This window comes from Nothoprocta perdicaria, unplaced genomic scaffold (genome assembly GCF_003342845.1).
Source record: "Nothoprocta perdicaria isolate Ctin4 unplaced genomic scaffold, notPer1 scaffold_11, whole genome shotgun sequence".
NCBI lineage: Eukaryota > Metazoa > Chordata > Aves > Tinamiformes > Tinamidae > Nothoprocta > Nothoprocta perdicaria.
This window is the reverse complement of record NW_020454205.1, coordinates 4,185,860-4,206,131: the sequence shown is the minus strand read 5'-3', so window position 1 is coordinate 4,206,131 and position 20,272 is coordinate 4,185,860. Positions and strand designations below refer to the sequence as shown.

General features: G+C 40.2%; 1 protein-coding gene across 1 annotated transcript in view; it reads left to right on the top strand.

Moving 5' to 3' along the window:
• Positions 1-6: 6 nt before the first annotated feature.
• PARD3B (par-3 family cell polarity regulator beta) overlaps positions 7-20,272 on the top strand; it is a 343,703-nt gene continuing 323,437 nt past the window's right edge. Inside the window, exon 1 of the mRNA XM_026048404.1 lies at positions 7-141. Within this exon, the coding sequence (XP_025904189.1) occupies positions 22-141 (120 nt within the window). The 5' untranslated portion in view covers positions 7-21. The remainder of the gene's footprint in view (positions 142-20,272) is intronic.

Genomic DNA, 20,272 nt, shown 5'->3' with positions numbered 1-20,272 from the left:
CGGGCATGGCGGCGCGCTGACATGAAAGTGACCGTGTGCTTCGGCCGCACGGGCATCGTGGTGCCCTGCAAGGACGGGCGGCTGCGCGTGCGGGACCTCACGCAGCAGGCCCTGCAGCGCTACCGCCGCGCGCACGAGAAGGTCAGCGCGGCCGGGGGGGGGGGCGGCGGTTAAGGGCGGCGCGCGCGGTGGGGGGTCGCGGCGGTTAACGGCCGCCGCGCGGGGGACCGTTAACGGTCGGCGCGGGGGGAGGGGGCTAGCGGCCGCGCGCGGCGAGGGGAGCTGCGCGGCCGCAGCCACACGGGCAGGGGCTGGCCGCTCCTCGAGGGGGCTGTGGGTGCTCCGCACGGTGCCTGGTTAGGGGCCAAATACCCCTGTCCGCACCGCGAGGACACGGGTGGGCGAAAGGCCAGCACTGGGTCATGGAGGAGACGCCACCCAGCAGCCGAGCTGCCTTCCCGGGCCAGTGAAGGGCAGAGCGAGGTGTCCCCAGGGTCTGCTCCCTCTGTGCCCACCCTGCCTGGCCGCTCGCTCCATGCAAAGCTGCCACCCAACACACAGAGCGGTTCTCCTGCTGCCCCAGTTTGATATGAGGGGAGCTTCCAACGATGACCTTGCGCCTTCGTGGTGAGCAGCTGGGCCTCCTTAGCCTGCCTAAGCATCTGGGGTGCCTCAGCGCACTTAAAATGTGCACAGCTGAGGTGAGTTGGGAAGCCTTGAAGAGCGCCTTCCACTTGGGGCCAGGTTGGGCCCCTTCATGGCAGACAGGCTTCTTGTATGACTGCTGCAAATATCCTCTACCCTGTTAAGAAAGGGCTAGAAGACCGCTGCCTTTCTACGTAAGGCCCTGCTTGCTCCACAAGTCTTACTAAGCAGTTAAGTTGGTTATAGGATGTGCATGGGGTTGCCCAGTGACTTAAGAGGTGTTTGGATAAATGGTGAGAATAACCCTTATGGAAGTTTTGAACTTGATGGAAAAAGCACCTTGAACACTGCTCTTTGGCGTGGGAAATATTTTAAGGAAATGATTTTTGTGCTAAGTAGTTATATCCCATGTTCCCTTCAATACCATCCTGCTCTATCCTTGTAGGAGACCAATATTTGATTTTTCTGATGTGGGTCTATTTCTTACCTCTTTGAGTTTTGTTTTTTTATAGAAATTTCAAGTTTCCATATTTTGTATCTAATATGGACAAAGTGGGCACAGCCCAGTTTATTCAGAAATAACCTATACCTGTGTATAATGGTGAATTGGGAGGGAAGGAGAAGGGACCTTGGAGACTGGAAAGCAACCTAAGGACCTGTGAAATATGAGTTTTGATTCGTGTTGCTGAATGAGTCTTGGTGGTGTCTTGCTTCTCTTTCCCTTTTGTCCCGTGGAAACTTAAATAGTTGTCTTGCAGTGCTTTGAGAAATTGTTTGATCTACATGGTTTGCAGTGGAACTAATGAAAAAAATAAGTAGATAAATTTCTTGCCAAGCATTGCTGAGAGTTTGTCCCCCTTTCGGAGGGAGAATTTGGGGATAATTAAGTGGATGATACAGAAATTACAAATGCTTTTATTACCCTTTCATGTGGCTTTATGCAATCTAGAGAAGTTGAATCCATTCCTTGATATTTCCATTCTGCCAGCTTTTCCTGAAATTGGATTTCTTTATGAAAATGTAAAATCCTCGAAGAATGGGATTACTGAAGGCCATCAATCATGAAGATCATCAGTAGGCTAAAGTCTACTGTGAGGTGTGGGCACGCCATAGAGGGGAACTTCCAAATAGACTTATGTTAAAGGTAACTGAAGGTTTGGTTTTCTTTTCAAAATACTGAGTGCTTGGAATACTTCCTGTGACAGAGAACTACTGTTTTTATTGGCGCTTTGAATGTGCTTTTATGTAATTGTTTTTTGTTTTCAAAGCCTTAAAATCATTGGAAAAAAAAAAACCAAAATGGAAAATGATGGTATTCAAGTGCCGGAAGTATTTGGAGAAGGGAAGGAAATTGCAACTTATTTTCCAGTTTGAAACTATTAAAAAGAAATAATAAAAACTTGTGAAGTTGTTTTCTTGTTATAGTACTCTGCGGGACCTCCAAAATGTACAGGAGAACATGTATGTAGGGCTACTTTTGGAAGTAAAACATTTGAGTTTTGTTGTTGCACTGCAGTCATTTGATGGAATTCCACTGCCTGGTAAAAGGAAAGATGTGAGAATAAAATACCACTTAATGTGTATCATTAAAAAAAAAAAAAAAAACTTTTTATTATTTCTGTTTATAAAACTAGCAAGGTGTGTAATTGGCTGAGAGCACTCAGGTCTTTAATTTTATGGTATATTTTTAGTGATGGAGAAATGTGTATTCTGTTTCAGAGGGACTTCTGGTAGAGAGCTGAGAACATGGTAGGCAGTTCTTGGCTTGGTTACACTGACAAGGTTTGACCATGAAGACACTGTTGCTGCCATTAAATAAAACAGAATACTGGGTTGTGCTTTTATTTAGCTGAAAAGCAGTTCCTGATTGTCTTTTGATCTTGTTATGGAGTCTGGCAGGGAATTGCTGAGGTTATTATTATGCTTTTGGATGGACAGATGTTGCATAATTCATGGGAGAATTCACTCATAAGTAACTGTCTCGACTCCTAAACTGTTATCATTATTTCAGAATCACGGAAAAATTCTGTGCTTTGGAATTTCATGGTGTAAGTAGTATTAAATGTTTAAGTAAATGCTTTGTTAATCATCCCCTTTTTGAGAGTTGCCAGTAGATTTTCAGATAAATTACTGTTTTCATCTCGGAGTAACTTGTTTCAGGGAGATAAACTTGATAGAACTTGTGAGTCACTATCTGCTTCTGTTGCTGTTCTGTAATGGGAAGTTTTCCTGCTGACAGGTGGATACAGTACGGTGAGTGATTCCTTGTTGTCAGCTCAATCCCTTGCTATTTCTTGTAGCCTGGTGCTTTGGGACCATCTCTAGTTATGATTCTCTGCTTGAGTGAGGGCAGGTGTACTGCACGTTATCCAGGCTGCTGTGCCTGTTCCTGCCGTGCTGGCTTCCTTGCGGGAGCGTGGTGTAGCGCCTGGGTGCGTCCTAGCTCAGCTGCGAGATGGGCGCTTCCTTGGCTGAGCGACTTGGGAGGGAAGGGCTGGCCCTGGGGCAGGCCTGGAGGTTGCCCAACAGTGCTTCAGGTAGAGAGCTCTGAGATGAGGGCACCCCAAGATGTATGTTTGCTTCCCCTCAGCAAGGGGCTCTCCAGTGAACTCCTTTATTTGCAGCTGCAGCAGGCTCTGATCTTACCATCTCCAAGGACCACTGTTTTTGGTGTCCCGGGCATTGATGCTCCTTGAAAGCATGGCTATGAGACTAGAAAGTGAAATCCACAGTGATGTTTTCCTGAAGCTGCAGTGAAACTTACCTCTCCCGGGAAGAGTAGAGGAAGCCTGTGCCTCCAGTTGCCTGTCTGTGTGTTGCTGTCTCTACAGGAGATGAGCAAGTGCTATCCTTGGATCAGCCTGCTCGTGTTTGCATGTGTGCTGCACACCTTGCTACTCTGCTTGAAGTGGTCTCTAAAGCCCTGCTCACAGGAAGCCACTTGAATGCATGGGGCATGGTAGTTATGGTTAAATAATAAAATCACTTTTTAAATTTGTTGCATCAGTTTCAAATATGTCCATTTAATCACAGGTGAAAACTCTGTGTGTCTTGAGACTTGCCCAGCCTTTGCGAGTCTTCCTGTGGGAAAGCTGACCCACAGCCAAGGCAATAGTGGCTAAACCATCTAGCTCAGAGTTGTAGTGGGTGTTTTAGCGGAACTAGTTTCTGCTGATGAGAGTGTAGAGAACCCGACAGCTGATCCTACAGAGCTACTGGTAATTATTATTCATAGTCAGATTGTCAGAAGTATAATATAGTGGCTAAGTTCCTATAACGATCATACATTTTGATTGGAGAAATAGTAGATTGTTTAGATTGTTCCTGTGATCTCCTTAACACTAGCTGCATTTAAAGAGCTAACGCTGCAGGTGGATTGTCAGAATCAGCTCCCAATTCCTATTGATATTTTTTCTATTCTTTCTTGCACCACATGACAATTACTGTTTTTTGGAATAGTGCGCTGCCGTTGTAAAGCAGCCAGCAAGCAGGAGTACTAAATGTTCTTGCAGTTTCACTGAAAACAAGGAGGAGGAGGGGAAATGGAAATTTTATTTCAAATCAAAACTGTGCTTGTAAAAGGCTTGCAAAACCACAGATTTCTTCTGAAGGTATATATGGAAGGTCTTGAAAGGAATTTTCTTGTTACTTGCACAAAATAAAAATGCTTTTGTATTGCTAAGCTTTACATAAAAGGAGAGTAATATAATTGTATAGCACTTTCTTCTCAGATCTGGACTTCAGGCTTTGACTTGTTACTGTATTTTCATCCTACTTTAGCACAGCAAAGTGCTTTCTGCTCCAGTAGGAGTGGGATTAGTTATCGTCTGTGTTCTACCAAAGCAATTCTAAGACTTGTCTAAGATTGTTCTAGCACTTTTTGCACTCTTCAGCTATACCCACTGTGTAAAAAGCATGCTAAAAAGGCAGGAGTTGGTATATTAATTTCCATTATTATATGTTTATGAATAACTGACCCTTGTATAGGAAGAGAGCCATTGCAAGTAAGGGGACAGGGAAAAAAAGGGAAAGCAATGATGTATTTCAGGAACTCCTGATGTAAAACAAAATCTCTGTCCCCAACTTAACAGTGGTGACACTGCTACTGGAAGTAGCTTTTGAGTGGCATGGTTTCAGGCTCATGAAGAGTTATTATATGAATTACATTGTTAGTATATAACTATCTTTAGTCACAGGAAAAAATGATCTCTTGACAGATATATTTTTTTCTTCTCCTGTCTTGGTGACTTCATTGTGGCCTGGGCTATAGCAGTTAACTTATGTGTGTGCTCCAAACCAGGCAGTTACAAATTGATGGTACTGATTAGAATCAAACATATTACTTTGCTCCACAGCCAATGAGTATGTTTAAGAATACAATGTTTAAGAAACTGATGGATGTACAAAGCTTTCTAGTTAAGGCAGGCAAGAAGGAAATGACAGTTTAAAGAAAAGCTTAAATAGGTTTTTTAGTAGATTTTTTGTATGTGTGTGTCTTGGATAATAGCATATAGAAGCAGAGATGCCCTTGATCTGCAATTTTAAGAAGTTTGAATACATGTTGTCTTCATAGACCACTAAATTTAACATCCAGATTTGTAAGCTGAAAAGTAAGAGTTTAGTAATCAGTTAGTTTTGATCAGTTGTCAAAGATTCAGAAGCTCTGGTATTAAATATTTTCCAAGCACTTAATGCAGTGTGAGGCATGTTGCAGGTTTATTGCGAAATACTTCCACCTATCAATCACTTTATGTATCGCTATTACTTTGGCTATGCCTGCCCTGGAAAGGGGAAATGATCCACAAGCCACTGACAGTGACCTTGTATTTATCTGCAGTTAGTTCATCTGACAACCCAGTCCTGGAAAAGTAGAGTTAACAAGTGCCTGCCTTTCATGTTTTAAGTAACATGTTATAAAATCTGCTTCCATTATGCTTCACAGTTGTTGGCATAGATATAATGAGCCTTTTTCCATATAGTTCCATTTGTCTCCTGGATCGTCTTTATCAAGTTCTGGTTATTACTCAATTGATACAATCTGAGAGATAACAAAGAGACAACAAAGCTTTTGGAACACCATTTAATGGTCACTACTGGCCAGTAAAGCAGTCATGGAAGGGACAACTGTGCATCCCTTTTGAAAGGGAAGAGGAAAGCAGTACTAATGTCTCTGTAGAGACTGCTTTGTTCAAATGCAGAAGTCATCTAAATCAACTTGTATGAATATGTGGAGAAGCAGTTTAAACTCAAAACTATAGTTTTTCATTTATTAATTTCCAGCTAAAGAAGCTTCCTGCAGTGTGAGAATCTTAATGTTCAAAAAGCTCCAAAACCTTCTGACCCAGGGCAGAACAGAGATACTTCTGCTTGCTATGTGAAGTACTATTTTAATACTTTCCCTAAGTAGCTGAGAATAGAGCATTATGTTCTACTGGCATTTTTTTAACATCTAAATTTTTCTCTTTAACAGACACAAGTATTTGGGAAGAATGCCTTTTTGTTTGTCTTAGGTGACTGTGTTTTCCTTCCTACTTGTTGGATATGATAGGTCAGCTGAATTGCTCTGCACTTTACATTCTTTCATTGTGCTCCCCCGTGCTGCCCAGCTTTCTTTAGGCTTGCCTGGTGGTGCAAATGTAAGAAGAGCTGCAGCTGTCCTGGGCGTAAAGACCTATTGCTGCCGTTATTGAAAATGCTCGGTAGCCCTGTTTTAAGATGCCTGTGTCCCCTCCTCAGCGTGATGATGCTAGAGGGCTTTAGCAGTTAGTATATTGAAAACAGGCTTGGTTTTGCATTTTTATGCTTGGTTTTGGAGCTTTGCTTATTTGTATAGCTATACCTTTTCTTTGTCGGAGAAACAGTTTTAAATAAAAGTGGCAGACTCATGTAAGCCATCTGCTGATAGAAATGGCCTAGAAGTTCCACTGGATACATAAGGCCATAAATATATTGGCTAACTGAGGAAGCTATTTCATGTGAAAGGCTTAGAAAATCAGCATGTTGCAAGGAATCCTAAAAAATAAGGACTTGGGGAAGTTTATATTTTCATATATGATTACTTTGGTGAATTACATGCAAAGGAAAAATCAAGAAATTGATTGCATTGGATGAGATTTTTTTTGTATTGTTATCCTTACTTTAAAACATGTATGACTTGTTTTTCAAATTTTTAAATCTGTCTAGTAATTGTGCCATAGATATCTCCATTAAGTGAAATGTACCAGTGTCTTAATTTGTCATCAATTTGTGTGTGATGCTCTGGTGTAAGCCTATAATTTTTGTGCCATCAGTATATCCTTTCAGACCATGCTTTGCTATGGCAGACACCCTAGATCAACTGCAGTGTTTGAGTTTGTGGCTGAGGATGCTCCTGAATGAGAGGTTTAGGAAGGTGGCTTTTTGATTTGGCCAGGATGCATTGGCAGCAGATATTGCTGCCATGAGACCTCTTATTTCCATGCTTTTTCTTTATTCCTTATATCTGTGAGAAAGCAAACTACAGAATGCTCAAATGAACACTCTTATTTATTAGCCTCTATCTAGGATGTCATTTGTCTAAATGGTAGAGAGGGAGGAAGTTGGATGCTTGACTGTAGTCTTACAGCGACTGTGATATTCGGAGATTGCAAAGCTTAGTTTGATCTGTAACAGTTAGTGGCTGGCTGCCTTTGATATCTTTTGGAGGCCAGGAGTGTGATTTTAAAGGTGAGACATCATCAAGGCAAATAGCTTTGCAGCACAGGTTACACACTGCCTTCCAGATCCCCAAGAAAATGCCAGCTGCTGATAAATACTGGGATGTACCCTCTCTGTGCTTTCCTTTAGGAAAACAGAGAACTGAGTGCCTTAACTGTTCAGTTCCTTTGTTCATCTTTTCTTCCCAAATCCATTGAAGACCTTGAGGTTATTTTGGAAGATGCTGTTTCATTGTGATTAATGCAGTAAGCTGTTTTTTCTCCAAACCTGGATATCCTAGTTAGAGATTTTCTGCAATAGTTGTAATCTTTTTTCTTCTCCTGATTCTTTAAATTGAGTGTCAATATACAGGTCAAAGAGTAATTCCTATTTCAGAGAGGTTAGAATCTAGTATGCCTCTATTTGGGGTTTTTGAAGAGGAGACTGAAGTGTATCTGTGGTGTTTTTTAAATGTGCTGCATGTTCTGTGCCCTCTGGAACAGGCCTTGAGAGCACCTGTCTGTTGATGAGCCTACAGTTGAGGATTATTCCTCTTAGTTTGGACAAGGATTTATACTGTCAGGTTACTTGTGGCAGAAAAAAATAGTGGTAAAGTAGTCTCTATTTTCACCCTTTCCTGAAACTTGTCCTTAACAAGGATCTTTCCTTCCTAACAGGAAGTGGTGGTGTTACCGCAGATGATTGATTGAGAAGATTCACCTGTCTTTTTGGTATTGAAGGCAACTGTGGCTGTGGTTCAGGCAGACTTAAACTGAACAGATCTTTATCAGCGATTTCAGTGAGATCTACATACAGATAATACCTTCTGTTTCTCCTCAAACTAGCAATGCTAGAGGGATAAGGTCTTTCATGTGGTTATTTTTTTGGTTTTGGCTGCTCTGATTTCATGCTCTGAAAGTAATTAATAGGGATAATGCCATATAATGCTGCTGTTTTCCTGTGTTTTGAGAGTTTTAGTATTGCTGAATGTAGAGGTAGCATTTACTTTGGTCTTCGTAGTTGTTATTTTGTGTTGAATACAGTCCTTGGTGGCCTGGTCTGTCTGCCATGACCTCTGTATAAACAGACCAGGGTAACTTTTAATAATCCTGTGTGCAATTGATTTGGTGATGAGTTTGATGGGTAGTGTTTGGAGTGTTACAAGGCATTCCACTAATGCTCTCTGCTTGCCAGCTTTCTCATTTTTGAGCTCAAGCCAGAAGTGAAACCAGCCTGCGAGCTTAAGCTTTGCATTTTGTAGTTAGTTGGGGCAAACCACCTCCTTCACACCTAGTCAGCCTTATGTTGTCTAAGCCCACAACTCATGTGTAGAAGAATATCTCCTGTGGATTCCTGGCTGAGTAGCTGCCAGCCTTTTCTAATAAGACTTTTTTCAATTGTTAGTTCAGGCAATTAACAGCTCGGTTCATGACTGTCTTTTGTAGCTCTTCTAAAAGTAAGCCAGGGGTTCTGCAGGTCTGAGGTGGGCTTGCAGCTTTGTGCTTGTTCATGCCTTAAAAGGCTTAGTCACACCTTTACTTGCAGGGGTAGTAAGGCTTATGCTGCTGTGTAATGAAAACTTGTGCTCCCAGGTCTCCCTCCTGAACCAAACCAGAAGTTACCTGGAGCAGGACAGATGCAGAAGGAGCTGGTGAGAGAGAGAACTGAAAGGCAGCCTAACAGTTATCTAAGAGTAGCCTTGTCTCAGCCCCTGCAGAAGGGCATGGAAACTAAGGCAGGGAATACAGCTTTGAGGCCTGGGTGAAAGCAATCCTTCTGGGTGCAACCAGGAGACACAGAGGGGATTTCGGGTATGAGGAAAACTGCCTAGAAGAGTGAAAGTGGGATTAGGTGAGACAGTACCTCCTCTGTTGGTCCTCTAGCCTGTGTCATGTTGCCCTCTAGTTTGGATGAATTTACTGCTTCTTAGTAGTTTATCTATTGAGTCAAGCTTGTGGTATTAAAATACATCTAGGGGCTTTGCATGCTCTAAATCATCTTTTTCTGTAAAGAAGTTTGTTCTTCTTTCCGCATATATTAAAATGATGAATGAATTAAAGAAGTTTTGGATGTGCTACGGCTGAAAATATTGTTAAATATTTAGGTACATCTTTAGGTATGTATATATGGGGCCAGATCTTCCAACATATTGTGTTCAGTGTTTAGAATTCTTGGTTCTTATTTTCTTCCCTACTCTTGATTTGCTGATTTCATTTAAGAGAAAAAAAATGCCTTGCTATTTCTTAAACTGGGAGTTAGTTCAGGTGAAAGCCCATTTGGAAACTAAAAGATAAAGGAGGCCTCTTTGCCCCCCCTCCCCCTCCCCTCTGTAAAGTCTCTAAAGGGCTTGTATTAGAGAAAAACAAACAGTATTTTCGGAAATGTCACTGGAGAAGGCACGTTTCTGCATTAGCCAACTCTCTTTACATTTTAACCTCTCTATAGAATAAAGTTTGCTTCCAAGTGTTGCTGCTTTAGGTCATGTGATGCTAAAAAAATGTTAACTAAAAGAATGATTTTGTTCTTATGGTATAGCACTTTTAATAAATTAATAGACTGCAGTAAAGGATTGTCAACAACCTATTGGATTACTTTTACAAAAGCTGATGCCTTTCATGCTAAAAGGGAGCTCTAATCTGAGAAAATATCTGCTTTCCTCAAGTCTGCCAAAAATGTGATTTATTTTGCTCTGACTCACCAACTTCAATTGTGTTTTCTTTAAGTTAGTCACTGTGGTTTTCCACAGAAATTGGCTTTCTCTAAATCCTTTCTCCTCCCTATTCCATTCCTCCGGACAGACTGCAGCAGTTATCTGAAAAATACATCAGTTAAAATATGAATTTAGTGTTGGTTAGAAGTCAAATACTGTAGTTGTTCATATAGTCTGTTTCTAACAGTTGCATTATTTAGCAAATATGGTATTGATTATAGCTGGAAAACTTGTCTGTCTTTTGCTTCTCCCCCCTCAGCCTCCTTTGACTGTACAATGCAAAAAAAGATAGGAGATGGTTAAATTTAGTTCAGGAAAGCCATATCTTGTGCACATTGGAAGGTTTGCTGAAATCTTCAAGGACTGTAGGGAGTTAAGTCTCAATTCCTACAGAATTATGTCATGCTAAAGGCTCAGTTGCTGCCAGTTCACTCTTTTTTATCTTTCCCTGCTGATGGTAATAAATATATCCTGAACAACTGCTTCAAGAATGGCTGTCATGGGATACAAAAAGAGAACTTCCTAAGGAGTTGGAAACTTGAAATGGGTCTGTTGGCAACACATTGACATTGCAGAGTGGTGTTTCCTCACTATCTATATTAGCAGCGATCATCCTGCAGCCTTTTCAAGGGAGAGAGGATAGTGAGTTTGTGTGTGGGGTGGTGTGTGGTGGTTGTGTGGGGTGTGTGTGTGTGTGTGTGTGTGTGTGTGTGTGTGTTTTTTTTTTTTTTTTTTTTTTTTAACGGAGAGGGAGTAGTAGATCCGGAGGGGAAAGGAATCCTGACATTAAGGACTATCCTCATGATGATCATTAACACTTCATCTGTGATCAGCAAGATGACTTAGCACTCAGAAACCAGGATAAGTCTTCTGTCTTAATGTTTCAAGAATAGTTATCTAAAACTCATGTTCTGCTACTGACTGATAGGAGATAACTTCCCCTTATAGGGCATGGGGAAGGAACATTTTAAGAACACTTTGCCTTTAGAAATGGGAAAAGTAATTTTGAACCTTTGGTCAAAATACTTGACAAAATTAGGAAATAATTGGAAAAAAAATCACAGGTATATTTCAAGTATATTACTCTTTGAAGGTATTTTTCTTTCAGCTTTCTGTTGTGTTTGATCCTCTTAGTTTTTTTAAACTGCCAACCGGCCAAAAATCACTCTAAACTCTATCATTTTCCTACACTTCCACTTGAAGTAAGGTGGATGAGATGGGAGTGTACCAGTGTTGATTTCTTGACCTTTGAATGTGGGGGAAAAATGTTAGTTTTGACCATTTCCATCTGCATTAGGTCGTGTGTCTTGAGGCGTAATTGCAGCAGGTCAGAAACTAAAGAAATACATGATTGGCTTTTCTGCTTTCCCCTTCTATTTAGATATATAGTTTTGAAAAAAAATGAAGTGTTGGAAGTAGACAGCATCTTCCTTCCTTCTCATGTCTCCTCGTTCCCAGGTCTCTGCTCTATATACTCATAATCTGTTTTCTGTCTCGTTGCGACACCATTTAACATTACCACTTAACTCTGATTACAGGTTGACTACCTATTTTGATTTTTTTTATATAGCATGCATTCTGCAGTTACATATTTTCCAAATTATTCTTGTCGAGAAAAATGATCTATAATATCACTAATAAAGTTTGTTTAATAAGCTAGAATCAAAAAACATGCTTTCAGGTGATTTTTTTTCTCTCTTATCTGGGGCATTTCAGATGAAATGGAAATTGGGAAGAATGTATGTATTGTATATCTTAGTGTGAGAACACCCTCATTTGAGTTTAAACAGAACTGACAAGTTTGATTTATTGCTTATATATAATAATAAAATGAACATATATTGATTGGCTTTATAATAGCTCTAGGTGTGAAATGAACTCCTCACTAAGTGGAAGTCTCAGTCAACCTCTGAAATGTTTGAGGATAGGTGGTATGAAAAAAATACTATCTTGTTTCCGTATGACTGGATGGTTGATGCATTTTTGTTCAGCTGTGTTCAGATGTGAATACTGTGGTGATTATTATCTTCCATTTTTGTGGTTTGTAGTGAAACTTTTTATGCATTGTTTAGGGATTAACCGTTTGGCTTATCAATGGGGACTCTAAAGCAATAAAATCCAGTCTGATGGTGTAGCAAAGTTCAGGATGTTAGCATTCGTGAGCAAAGTTGAGGTCTTATTTCTGCATGCCATGTTGCAAAGTATAGTTCTTTTCAAATAGGCTGTTTTGGGCTATTTACATACTGTGAAATGTTGTTTTGTTTTTGAAATGTGTTGTGGTTTATAGTGTATAACTTTTTGCTAGTGAAAACATGATTGCAATTGCCCTGCAGTCGGGGCAGTGGGGCAGGAGAGGAGCAATGCTTATTGGGTGATTTGTTAGTGTGTGGATGGTGTACTCTGTGGTGCATGGGGGTTTTTTGTATTTTGTTTTGGAAACTGTCTAGGATAAGGCGCGTGTAAGAGATGCCTATAGTAATGCAGCCAAATCTTCAGCAGGCCAAGTCATTTAGTCTGAGACCAATGTGCCAGCAGCTTCTGATGTTATCATTTCTCTATTAACTGGCAGTGGCTGCTTTCTTGCCTACTAGCTGTTAAAAGCAGGATCAACTGTTTCATTGCATGTGCTGTTTTTGTTTGGGCACTGGCACATATTGATAAAACTACTACTTAGTGAAAGTAGATCCAATTACGTTCCTGAAAAGCCTTAAGGCTTAACGTAGTCTAGCGTCCTGTGGCCAAACTCATCAGTTACAGGCTCCCTACCAGTAGTTACGTATGTGGGTTGGAAAACAGAGATGTAATCGCTTCCATTAATGAGGAGGTAATGCTATCCGGGGAGCACTCTCAACAGTGGGTAGTGATAAAGCATTCCTATAACCCATGCAGCCTAGGATGTTTTTGTGAGTACTTCCAGTGTCCTGTCTTGTTTTCTGTAGGTGTTTCCAATATCTCTTTATTTTTTGCAATAAAATCTTATTTCTGTAGCTGCTTGAAGCTAGTGTAATGGGGGGTACTGTTGTCAAACCCAGAAAGGACAAATGTCTGAGCCGTCTGAAGTAAATTGGATGAATTTGTATGAGTGCTGGGTGGCGTTGAGTTGTAAATGATCAGGAAGGTTGGGATGGCATTTCAGGGCTGTTGTAAAATAGCATGCAAAAAAAATTTACAATAATATTGTAAAATACCCATGCAAATATGGCAGTGAAGCTTGTTTACTAGCGCTTGTTTGGAGAATTGTTTCACTGGAAGCTTTTCCCTAGATTACAATGTTTTTCTGTCAAACTCTAAAAAGAAACTGCAGGTAGGAGGAATTGGAGAAGTGGAAGAAAGTTGCTGCAAAATAGCAATGGGAGTGTGTGCCCTGGTGTCATTCTGTAGCTTGAACCGAATGCCGCGCTTACGTGCCTACGGGCCGTTCTGCATCTGTGTTTATGCCGCGCTTACGTGCCTACGGGCCGTTCTGCATCTGTGTTTAGCCAGCCTTACCTGTGCTGTTCACCAGGAAACCTCTTCAGGACTTCGGCGTTTGCCTGGTGTTGAAGAGGCCTCCTTCTCTTCTCCTTTAAATTTCTAGGGTCTACTGGCATACCTTATGGACAGTGTGGGCCTGTGACCCTTGGGCAGAATGCATGTCCCACTTCTCAAGGGCACATCCACACAAGAAATAGGATTTACCTGCTGCTGCATCACTTGAGTGTTGTCTGTGTAGGAGGTGAAATAATTCTGTATGATTGCAGGAGAGCGTTGTCTCTTCCCTCCCTGCTCATTCCTCCCTTCACTTCCCCCAAGTAAGGCCTTTGTACTTGGAATTAAGGATATACTTCTGTAAACTACTGTTTCTCTTGTGCAAGTGTTGCCTAAAACTGTTTATATCGTGAAGGTTTATAGGATTTTGTTGTCCCTGATATGCGTTGTCCTACAGGTATCTGTTTTGTGGGAGTTTGGGATCTGTTCTTACTCAAGCATGCATTTGAAACTTCAGCTGTTTCTGCTAAGTAATCTTGGGTCAATTGCAAATACATTAACCACTTCACCAGAGAAAGCCAGAGAGTTGTAATATCAAATAATTTGTGGATGGAAAACTCAAGTGGTTTCTGTGGCGCCTAAGCCCTGAGCTTGTTACTTTACAATCTAGGATTCTTCAGAGTAGTGCTAGTAACTGAACTGTAGTGTCCAAGTTCACAGCTTGTTGTTTGCTTTTACCATCTTGAGATGCTTTGGTTGCTCTGAATTTAAGGCATCTTCAGTTTAATTGTCAGACTGAAAACATCACTATTCACTCACTTAACCCTGACTTCACTTTAGAAATACAGTAGTCTTGTACCCTTCTCTCTCGTATACCTCTCTCTTTCCTAATATTTTTTTCACTGTGTTTCTGTGTGAAGCGTTGCTGGCAGTTTGAAGTAGCTTTATTGTTTTGTGCTTGCTTTATATTGGATTTTAGAAATCGTGACTGTGGTCCCTATACCCTCCATGTTATCTTCACATCTCCAAGAAACAAAAGGTCAGACCAGGTGCTAATTAATTATTGGCCAGCCTGTGTTATGCAGCCTGTGGCTGTGTAACAACTTACTTATTAACATAACAATAGCACCCAGAGCCTTTTAGCTAATATGTGGTTGGCTGTAAAGTTTGGAAGGTTGTGGGCTTTACTTACGGAGACACTTTGTTCTGCAGCTGGTGTTTTAACTTCAGTGTGTGCATGTGTGCAGGGGTGAGGCTCTCGTTTTTGCATTATTGACACAATCTAGTCTAACAGGCACAATAAGCTAATGGCTACCATTAGTTTAAATATTAATGTAACTGAAGCTGCATTTGCCTTTATCACTCTTCTGTTCTTATGGGTGATTTTGAATTCACTGTCTGGCATACAGTGCAGTACAATTTTAGTTGAAACTTTGTTTAGAGGGCTTTTTTATTGTAGCTCTTAGAAGAGCAGTCTGGACCTGCTTGCCTAAATATGCATCCCCAAATATTTATGCCTGTTCTGGTTACACGTTTTGGTTTTGCACTGAAATCCTATTTTTAAATGCAAATGTCCTGTTGTTTTTCAGTCTTCGGATAATATTGAGGTAATGGGTTGTATGTAGAGAATGATGCCCACTCATATTCTGATTTGGTATAAAATCAGAATAGCTATATTTTTTCAAGGATTCCAGAGTAGCAAATCAAATTGCAGTTTGAGCATAACTTAAAATGCTCTAGGGTGATTTGGGATCTGTGAATCTGTGCGCTGTCACATCGTTGGGAATTCTGTGCTAGGAATCTGTCTGTTGGTAACTGTGTTTGTGTATGGATGGGTGGGTGCCTTGTTTGGGCAGGGAAGACAGGAGCTTTTGTTTTTCCTATCTCTGCACAGATGGCCTTAACCATCTCGTATCACTTTTCAGCTTCGCAAGATTGTCTTTCCTAGATTAGCTGTTTGGATCACAAGAGGTGAGAACTACCTACCTTGAGCTCAATTAGCTAACTAGTTTTGAATTTGAGATGGAAGATGTTTAAAGGATGTGTTTTGGGAGCAGAATCCTTTTCCTGCTTTGATATGATTGACGCTCTTAGTGACAGAATCATTTTGTCAGCATCAAATGGCATCTTTGTTTGGCTTTGCCCTGCTGCCTGGGCTCTTTTAGGACCTTAATCACTGTCTCAGGCTTTCAAGCAGATAATGGAATTGTCTTCCTGGCAATCTTTTGAGGATGAGAAATAGCACTCCTGGGTACCTTGGGTGGAACAAAGAAAGGCTGTGATCTTACAAATATTTATGTGTGTTTTTAGCTTTACTCATTAGTCGCCTCGACTTCAGAGAAAAATGAGAGGAGTCTTTTCTGTCCTTGCCCAATGTGCACTGCTTTTCCTGTCACTAGTCTGGGGGGCTGCACAGACTTCATAGATGGATTTTGTTGTTCTTGTTTTCTTCATTTTCCTCTAATCCTGAAGAGCCAGCAAGACAAAAGGGATGAGCAGACCTGCTGACCACCCTAGCAAGTTGAAGATAAACCTGTCTTAATACTTATTGTACCCAATTTGAATCTCCACTTTGAAAGTGTTACAAGTATGATATCCAAGAATAAAACTTGTAAGGGACAGGTGTAACCTTATGTGAAATCCTAACCTCTTCCACACACAGACATGTATCAGTTTCTTACCAATTTAGGACAGCACCTTTCCACAATAGTGCATTCAATGATGATAAAGATGCTTAGGGAAAGGAGAAGCGTTCATGACTAATTTTGAAAGATGAAGTGAAAAATGTATGAACAAAAAGTGTGGGTGCCTTTGTGGGTGTAGGTATATGTGTGTGTGTGTGTGTAATATACATATTTTTCTTTTAGCAATCAGTTGCCCTTGGAATAATCTCTGCTATGTTCTGAAAGGAGCTCTTGCCAGGTAGGGCAAATAATTTGTCTTCCCTTGAAACAACTTCATTATGGTTCAGCTCATGCTTGAATGTTTAATGTATTCCCATTTGAAGCAGTACAATTCATTTTCTTCCTCTGTCATCTTACTGTAAGAAGCAAATCTCTTAACCTCTTTGAAAATCAAAGAGGTTTCTTTGGCCAGAAACCAAGTATCATAGATATATTATTTAAAGTGACTATGTTTTCCTCATATTCATTTCTGTATTTAAATTGGTGCATATAAGCTGACATAGAGGTGTGAGCAGATTCAGTGTATCCTCTGTAAACACCTATATTATATTTCTCTTGACCTGTAAGGTTCTTTTTTTTTGTGTGTGGTGACTTGTACTGAGTCCTTGTGAATCCCTTATTTTTATTTATAAGTAACTTTTTTTTTTTTTAAATGAAGAAATCTAGAGATTCCTCAAATTACTGCTTGCATGCCAATGTTAGCTTCATGTTTGCAGATGTTTTGGGGTTTTTGTTCTGAGCGTAGGCTGAACTTGGAAATAATTAATTCTAACCATTACAAACAAACTAATATGGGAGACTTACTGAGGTGAAGTCTTAGGAGAGGTGGCTGCTGTTATGTTTGGATGGATGCTCAATAGTTAGACTGCACTGTAGCATCCTTTTATTTTTCACCAAGTAATGGTCAGAAGTAGTATAAGTGGCCTTATACCATAATATGTGACCTATACTAAGTGACCAGGTGAACAATCATTTTTGAGGCAGTGATATTAGGCAGTGATGTCCCAGCTGGCCCCTAGCTGCTGAAATGTGTGAGACCTTTGTAATGACTTCAGTTAAGTCCTTGCCTCACTTGAAGGGTATTTGTGTGTGTGCTTGGCTCCCTTTCTTGCCTGGGAGGGAAACTTGAGAGAAAAAGTTCTAGTTCTCAGAGGCAGTTGTTAGAGGTGGATCTCTTAATTGCAAACTTCTTCCTGTGAAGCCAACAAATGCAACCACTGCTCAGCACTTCCAGAGTAGGATGTGTCTCCTTCCCTCACGATTTTTGTGTCTGCTCTTTTCTTTGACTCATGGCAAACGAGTTTGAGGGCTGCATGCCTGTAGCTATTTCAGGTGATGGAATGCTCTTGTTCTTTGGGAGTGCTGTGGAAAGGGAGATGAGGCTGCTTTTGGTAGGGGAGTTGAGCCCTTTAGTCAGCCCTCTTAAATCTTTTGTTAAGAGTGAAGAACTTTTAAGTTCAATTGCTTGAAGTAATTGCTTCCTATTCTCCATGACCCAACAATTAAGACAGCATTCTGCTGTGAATTTCCTCCTTACCTGGTTTTATCTGGAAGATCGAATAAGAAGCACCTTTTACCATCACCTTTTTAGGCCTGCTTTTACTGTATAACTGGTGCTTTTTGTAGTTTTATTGCTAGATGCTTAAAAGTGGATTTGATGAACAGACTCTGTTCTGTCCTTTTCCTCTAAGCTTTAATTTCTGTCTTTTGAATGCAGGCCTTACAGGTCTTTGTCTTGAACAGTACTGAAAAGAGACTGTAGATTCCTTCACCGGATAGAATGATATAAATAAGTCTTGTCTCTAGCATCTTGCAGTATTTTTCAGTTATAATGCAAGCAGATTTAGTTTTCTCAAAGGTACAATATACCATTGAATGTAAGAAGCATCTTCTTTTTTACCTCAATCTACTGTAGAATATTTCTTGTTTTATCTGAAAGAATTGTTATAAAGTTTTAACTAAAAATGGTTAAAAATATTTTGTTTAATTTCCTGCAGTTGAGCTACAGAGCTATAGGGGGGACAGAGGGGGAAGGTAATTTCAGGGTTGGATTTTATTCGCAATGCAGAGGGCTAGAAACTTGGGTCAGGAATTTATTCTTTCATAGTGCAAGCTTAACCCAGCAAAACTTCAGAGCTGTGAAGTAGTCAAGTGTTGCTTGTTTTCTCTTTAATTTTGTGAGAAGAATGTCTGACTTATACTCAGTTGGCTTTTTTAAGGGACACATGTTTGCCCATGGGCTATTGGTCTGGTCTGTATTGGGATCTGCTGATTCTGGTAACTGTCTAGAGCAGCCTTCATCTGTTGTGCAGTATACTGATTTTCTGCAGAAACTTCTTCTAAAAAGGTAATCTCAGCATATAACAGTTACAGAAATCGTATAGTTCTATTGTCTACACATATATCAGTTACAGTTGGTGCTTTGCCAGCATGTGGGAGAAGTGATTAAACCTTTATTCTTTGACATAGGTTATGTACTTACATTGTAGAAGCAGGTTCAAGTGCATGTACATTCATTCTTCTGCTACCAAGATCTAGCTGTTCAGCTGTGGATCATTCATGAGAAATCCTTCTGTGGCTCAGGAATATTTAGCAATTAATGAAATTAATATGTAGTATGCATATTCTTGTGTAGCGACCTGCTGGTGGTGGTAAAGTAGCTTTAATTGCTGGCAATTGTAATGCTGTCCGACTAGACCTATTTTAGACATTTGGAGGTGGGTATATATTGTTTTAAAGAATCTAGAAGCTGTTTTAATTTAGTAATAAGCTTAGAAGTATGTGGAGATGAAACCTGAGGCAGGACAAACTCTTCTGTTTGTCTTTTTCTCCAATTAAGTCCTTGTTATATTGGGAGACCCCCCAATGGTCTTTTCTAGGCTTAAATAAGAAATTTGAGGTTAGGGCTTGTACTTTGCTTTGTATATAGTGTGTAACAGAACTGAGCAGTAAAACTCACTCGCTAAGGACTGGTGTTTGTCTTGTTGATGGTCCGTCTAAAACATGTTCCAAACGTGTTTACATTGTCTTGCTTATAGGCAGTTGGAAATATGCTATATACTTTGTACTGTTCAAGTACATAATTTTAGTTTTCAGAAGAGTAGGCTAACTTATTCCTGTTTGAGTCTGGAACAAATGCAATTGCTACAAGATTTGTGTGTACTATAAAAACCATGTGCATGTGTGGACATGTGTGTTTAAGAGTGATTTTTCAATTTATGAACTTGAATATCTGTTACTGTTGCTCCTCCTGCCCCCAAATAAAAAAAGGCATAGAAGATTTCTGAAAATATTTCAATTTAATTATTTGAACACTAAAGTTACTGCACTAGGTGGCAACATTTAAGTTGGGATTTGGTGGAAATAGGAACATCAGGAGCATTAATTTAAAAAAAAAAAAAAAAATCTGTTACTTCTGCCTACTTTGTACTTGTGCATTCATGTGACCTGGCTTCAATTTATCATTTGGTAAATATTTGCATAGTAATTCCTAAAGTGCTCTCCTACACATAAAGGAATTGATGATAAACAGTGTTTAAGTGGCTTGATGTTAAACACAAACATGACTTGCAACCCTAAGGTAAAATGCATATTAGTTTAACTCTTCAATATTCAGCCGGGAAGTGCTGGTATATGTTATACCAGGTAACTTGTTCATACATTCCCTTAATATTAGATGCTGTTACTGGAGCCTACTGAAGGACATATGCAGGTGCTGTGAACACTCAGAATCACAGCCAAATAACATATATTTTTTTGGGGAGTGGTTTGGAAATTTGGGTCATGTCTCTCCATGGACAGTGTTATTGGAGGTTACAAACCTCCCTTGTTTTGTATGATGATCCCTATTTCTTAGCTAGAACAGGCCCTTCTGTAGGAGAAGGATTAAGGAGCATGTTTCCTTGTGGCTGTTTTTCTTTTTAAAAGCTCTAGTAGATTTCGTATGTTCAGTTATTGATTTTTGCATCTCAGTTACACAATGTTGTCTTCTGAATATATATTTTGGAATTAATGAGAAATCTAGTTTAGGCAGCGCTTGCCTCCATGTATTGCTAACACCACATGCTTTTTCACACTGATGTGGAGATGT